At 33.1% G+C, this 6,298-nt stretch overlaps 1 protein-coding gene and 1 long non-coding RNA gene across 2 annotated transcripts; one reads left to right on the forward strand and one right to left on the reverse strand.

Annotated features, from left to right (window-relative positions):
• Positions 1 to 1,062: 1,062 nt before the first annotated feature.
• Positions 1,063 to 3,477, forward strand: LOC105314777 (neurotrypsin-like). The gene is made up of 7 exons (XM_020003788.1): positions 1,063 to 1,155; positions 1,969 to 2,185; positions 2,407 to 2,549; positions 2,654 to 2,858; positions 2,932 to 3,071; positions 3,118 to 3,171; positions 3,218 to 3,477. Exons 1-7 carry the CDS (start codon positions 1,089 to 1,091, stop codon positions 3,304 to 3,306), a joined length of 915 nt encoding a protein of 304 aa, XP_019859347.1. The 5' UTR covers positions 1,063 to 1,088; the 3' UTR covers positions 3,307 to 3,477.
• A 1,308-nt stretch (positions 3,478 to 4,785) lies between these two features.
• LOC109587551 (uncharacterized) lies at positions 4,786 to 5,366 on the reverse strand. Its single transcript, XR_002187673.1, has 2 exons — positions 5,241 to 5,366; positions 4,786 to 5,004 (listed from the first exon to the last, which is right to left on the reverse strand). It is a non-coding gene; the product is annotated as an uncharacterized LOC109587551 (long non-coding RNA).
• Positions 5,367 to 6,298: the final 932 nt, after the last annotated feature.

Here is a 6,298-nt window from a genome sequence, read left to right on the forward strand (position 1 = left end):
TAATCAACACTAGCCACTCGTACAATGAATGACTCATTGCTGGAGCTGGTCAGTGTTATATTAGTATTGCTTGTAAAAAGAGATGGGAAGTTCATATAAGGAGAATCAAAAGTGTACTCGTTAACACAGCTGTGATTTATTGGGCGATCCCATGAAAGAAGAAACTGAGTTTGTGTGAATGAGGAAGCAGTGATATTCAAAGGAGGAGATGGAGGTCCTAAAATTAGAATAAAATGTATTTAAAAAATATGCAGCATGATGATTTGTAATATCATGCAAGGTTTACCATAAAATTTTATGTCTTTCATAGTAGAGATTGAGCTGATGTTATTAATACACTGGATCACATAGTTTTCATGGCTCTGGTTGGTGTGAATTGAAGAAATACCTTTAACTAAAGTAGTCAAATCTATAAAATAATTTTACTGGTCGTATTTTAAGCAGAATTTTGACCCAAAGAACTCGTGCTCTTTTCATCTCCATTGCCCCTGCTCCCAATGTTTCATTTCTCCTCCTACCCCTAATTTTAGTAACTAATTTAAATCTTATTATTTTATTGTAACTACTTTATATTTTAATGCGGCTGCCTGGGCATGCACATGTCCCAGGTTGACCACCAGCACTAAATTCCACCACAGACACTTTATTCCACCAGCTTGAATTTCCTGCTTTTATCTTGTTCTATTAATTTTGTCAGTGCTGGAAAGTTATTTAATAATAATAATAATAATAATAATAATAATAATAATAATAATAATAATAATAGTCCGTCCATGGTAACGCTCTTAATGAATAATAATTAAATTTTGACGCAGACTAGATTGTAATTAATCAATGGCGGATGCCATGTTCCAGACAGAAAATATAGATAGCATTGCTTTTGCCCTTTTCAGACAGTATATCTTAGCGTTTTGAATTCATTTGCTAAAATAGTACACGTATAATAGGCTAAAGGTGATTATTGTTATTTTTATTTCTCAAATGACTCGTGACTGTATTCATACTTCATACTAGTTCACTCACGTGACTGGACTAGTAGATATTAGTTGACGCCCCGCTTTTTTTGTTTTGCGTTTGCAGCTAAATCTATGACAATGAGATTTCTCGGTATTTTGGTACTTTCTTTGGCTTTGTTTTACTATGCGGATGCTCAAAGTGAGGGGAAATATAATATTAAATAAATATTGCAAATTTATTATATCTGTCTACTGCAAATGTCAAATTAATTTTAGTTTGTATGGGGAGATATCGGAGCGCCAATTTGTCAGTATGATCTGGGGTGCAGATCATTTGTAAGATTATTGTAAAGATCATGATTGTAATGTATGATCATAGATATTAGAGACTACGCTTTATCTTAGTCTTGCCCCAATCATACATAGTCTCTAATATCTATGGTTTGATAATTTGTATGTTCACTTCTATATATACATGTTGTATTAGAGAAATACAATGGTAAGACACCTTAGCAACCACTCGTCTATGCATTTTATGTGAAGTGGGTGTGGCCACAAAAACGAAAATTAATGGCTAAATTTAAATGCAAAAAATGGTAAATATTGTATACTGAATGTATTGAATGTATAAAGACTTCAAGAAGACAGCTTACATGCAGCTATGTGTGCAAGATGGTGAAACATCTTGGAACATTTTACACTAGATCACATACAATAGCCTTTTTTGCTTTGTTAATAAAGAATTATAGTTCATGAGCTACCGTATAGGGGGAAAGTTTAGAAGGAGTTAAATTTGGCAAATTTGGCCACCATGGCCACAAGTTTGCCAAATTAAAATCTGTCAATCACCAAAATTTAGCATTTCATCAAATTTGCCTACCTCTAAAATTTCCTGCTATACAGTACACCATAGGATGTCAAGCAATTAGACTTGTTAGAAATTGATTCACCTCACCAACTTATTCCTTTCATTCTCTACAGTTTTTTATAAAATTATTTTTACATTCAACAGCACGTGGAACTGTTAGACTAGTGAGAAATGGAGTTTTTTCACACACCTATTCATCTGGAATAGTTCAGATCTATTACAGTGCAAATTCCTCCAGTATACTCAGTTGGGGCAATATTTGTGATGATGCTTCATTTGGTGATAATGAAGCTAGTGTCATTTGTAACCAGTTGGCGTATAATGGAGCATCAACCTATGGTAGAGCTTGTAGCACATCAAGGTAAAGCTCTCACAAACTGCATATGGTACAAAAGCATGTGGCTAAATTTAGTACGCTAATCAAAAAAATCAAGTTCAAGATGGAAAAGCTAAAGTTAAGAGGACAAATACTTCTTCTGCCCTGGCCCTAAAAGAAACCCAGACAGTTATTGCATGCATAATGTAGTGATAATTTTTGCAACAAACAATTAAACTACTATAATGTTTTTACATACTACATAGTTTTGGAACTGACAACAATGCTACCATTCTTGATGAAGTCAGTTGTTCTAGTAGTAGCTTACTAACTCTGCAGCAGTGTTCTGTTACTACAACTATTTCAAGCGCTTGCTTCCTTAATTCAAATGATGTTTTTGTAGTTTGCTGTAAGTTAATAAATCCTATATTAATTGACTTTTTATACCCAGTATCTAGCACAAACATTACTGGTTAATATTGTAGCCTCTTTTTTGTATTTGTTATTTACTAGATACTACTAGAATCTGGAATAATCCTTATCCTGGACAGATTCGTCTAGTAGGAGGTATCCATACAAGCTATGGTAGACTGGAAGTATATTGTAATGGACTGTGGGGTACAGTATGTGATGATAGCTTTGATCCAACCGATGCTAAAGTTGTTTGTCGTCAATTAGGATACAGCGATTCTATACTAGCTCATTCTGGAGCCGTAACGTTAGTGTCAAATTTATTTTATTCGAGCTATTCTTAGAAATTAGCCTATTATTATGAACATATTTTATTATAGAGCTGGGTCTACCTCTCAACCAATTTGGCTGGACAGGGTTTTTTGTAGCAGTTCATACTCTTGTCTTGCTACTTGTGAATCTTGTCCCGCTATGCAATATCATAACTGTATTCATAGTAAAGATGTTGCAGTTGCATGTGGTCAGCTCCTTTATCTTTATTTCAGTGATAAATTTAATATTTTTAGAATTTGACTCCACTGAAACAGCTTCAAGTAATATACTAAGCACCTGCAGTACAGGTATGTAATAGAATAAACACAATTCTATTACATTTATCTCTAATAGCCTCCACTAGTGGCACTACTAATACCACCCCTGGCATTGTAGGACTAATTCTTGGAGTAGTCGCAGTTGTTGGGACTATACTTACTTAATTAACACTTTGGACTGCTGTTAGATTATAATTTGGCTTAGCTGCTGTGATGCTACATAATGTGATGTAATGCATATGCTGTTATAGAATCTGTTTGCTATATTTTTCCTGGACTTTTACCAATTTTATTTTTTATGATGCTATTGCTGATTAATTGAGTGCTATAAACTTATTGCAAGAGCAAAACCTTTCAACAGTAGTTGCAGCAATTGTTTCAGTGCATCATATGCTGTAAGCTGTATTATTAGGATATCCTGCTTAGCCTGGCTATTTACTACAAGAGGGATATGTATATCCACTACAAGGCTATGAAGCTCAACCACCACCAGCCTCTGTAGTGACTAAGATTGCTTGTATACTTTGATTAGAACTTAGTGCACCATAGTTCATTTGTTTGTTATATAGATCTAAACATTTTGACTTTACAAGTGCTTGGTTTCAGAGTTACTACTGCAAGTTGAATTGTGATTGTGTCACATTTGCTTTACTTGTAGAAATGAGCTCACAATATAGATCTAGAGCTAATTGGCCTTGTAATTGACTTTTTCTGAGGCTTTTTCACATCCTGTTTTTCTTTCACAAATTCACATCCTGTGTGGCCAATAATAGTAGATCTATATATATTGCATTGTGTGTCAGGCTATACTCAACCAGCTCACAGATAAAATATGCTTCTTTTTCTTACTTTATTTGTTCAAATTGTTCTAAATAAGGGTAAAATATTGTGGCCCAAGCCACTGACCTAATCAGTGTTATATACACTTTATCATCATATTTAGGTACTCCTCAGTTCACTAATTGTCCTAATTCAGTGTGTCTCTCTCAGCCAGTTAGTTATGAGTGTACTGTAGATACAACTGATGGGGCTACTGCTTTAAATTGGAGAGTATTGGATACTAATAATGATCCAATTACTGGTGCTGTTACATATAATAAAGGTCAAACATTACCAGTAATGTCACCAATTAGTGACTTCACTGCAAACTTGACTGCTAGTTCTGGTCCTATTGTCTCTGATATTTCATTTACTCCAACATTACGTATCAATAATTATACTTTGGAATGTAGTGCAACTGGTCCACTTTTATCATCTTATCCTCCTCTACTTTGATAACCAATATCATATTAGTTACAGTGAACTTCAAGATTTCACTATTATTTTGCCTAATGATACTTCACAAACTCTATCTGGTTTTACAGTAGGATCAGTATATACTGTTGGAGTGGCTGCTGTTAATGTATTAGGAACTGGTCCTATTGTATCAGCTACAATAAGTTAGCTTTAGTTATTAATTATGTATTGTACATTAAATTTATACTTAGCTATACTTGCTATGTCAACAGCTGAACTAGTATTATGATATCTTCAACTATATTTGCCTCAACTGCCTCCTCAGCTATATTTATCTCAGTTACCTCAACTACATGTGTCAGCTAGATCTACATGTACGTCAGCTAGATCTAGTAGTATGATAACTACTTTGATTTTTGCTTCAGACATTATAACTATACAAAGCACCTCACAAAGTATTACATTTACCGGAGGTATATAACAACTTCCTATGCTTAATTGTTTCTGAGTTCTAGCCTCCGGCTTTTTAATGATTTTAGCATTTAATTTTTTAGGATGTTTTAGTAACCTCAGTGTGTACTTGTTGTAATTAGTTGTTCCTCATCTTCATGTTGTGTATCAGTGTTACTGTATAAATGAAAGAGAAAGCAAATAATACACTTAACTAAAATGTATAGATCTATACATTTCTTAGTGTAATGTATGTTAACAGTACATTATAATGCATATTAACAATATGTATGCTGCATATTTGCATATAGTCTTGTTTACTCATGAATGTATGTTTATAAAATAAGATACTTGCTGTCAACATAACTATGTATATCATTGCCAAGACTTGATTTGTGTATTTGATGTCTTACATTTTGGGAGGTTCTTCTTTCTTTGCTTTTTTACTCTCAGCCACACAATAGCAGCAATAAATGACAGAGAGAGAAGAGAGTAGCCCACCAAGGTATCCAAGAACCAGCAAACCGACATTGAAAGGATTGACCAACTGTCTCTATCAAATAATGAATCATTATAACATTATGCAAGTCATATTGAACAATGTCATAAATATACAAAAAAGCTTGAGTGATTTCAATAAAATTGGTTACTCCAAAATCGGCCAAGAACCAAAGGCTATAGCCTTGGGTCCTTGGCCAAATTTTATCAAAAATGGCTAAGAGAGAATTTTTTGTTTTTAAAATTTTATCTGATACATATACATGTCCTTATGTTATTTATCAAATTTGAGCTGATTCAAATCAAAAGTGGACTTTTTACAAATATTTAAAGTTGCTCAAAAATTGGATCAAAGTCCCTGTACTATAGTACAGGGTCATCGGCCAAATTTTACCAAAAATGACTAGGAGAAAATTCTCCATTTTTATAATTTTTTCTGATATACATACATATTCTTATGTTGTATTTCAAGTTTGAGCTGATTCCAATCACAATTGAATTTTTTATGACTTTTTAAAGTTACTCAAAAATCAGGCCAAAGACCATGGGCTATAGTACAGGGGTTTTGCCAAATTTCGCTAAAAATGACTAGGAGAGAATTTTCCAGTTTTATATTTTTTCTGATACATATACATGTTTTTATGCTGTGTATCAAGTTTGAGCTGATTCCAATCACAATTGAATTTTTTAAGGATTTTAAAAGTTACTCAAAAATCAGGCCATTGTTCAAATTTCATCAAAAATGGCTAGGAGAAAATTTTCTATTTCTATAATTTTTTCTAATAGATATACACATTTTAATGTTATTTATTAATTTAGAGCTGATTTCGATCAAATTTATTTTTTTTTTCAAATTTTTAAAGCTGCTCAAAAATTTAACCAAAGCTGTTATAGTGCATACAATACGTAAAAGTTGCTAGGAGGGAATTTTCAAAATCATGAACTGACTAGTATGTCCCATTTGAGTACATGT

The sequence above is a fragment of the Amphimedon queenslandica genome, unplaced genomic scaffold (genome assembly GCF_000090795.2).
Source record: "Amphimedon queenslandica unplaced genomic scaffold, v1.1 AMPQUscaffold_12532, whole genome shotgun sequence".
Taxonomy (NCBI): Eukaryota; Metazoa; Porifera; class Demospongiae; order Haplosclerida; family Niphatidae; genus Amphimedon; species Amphimedon queenslandica.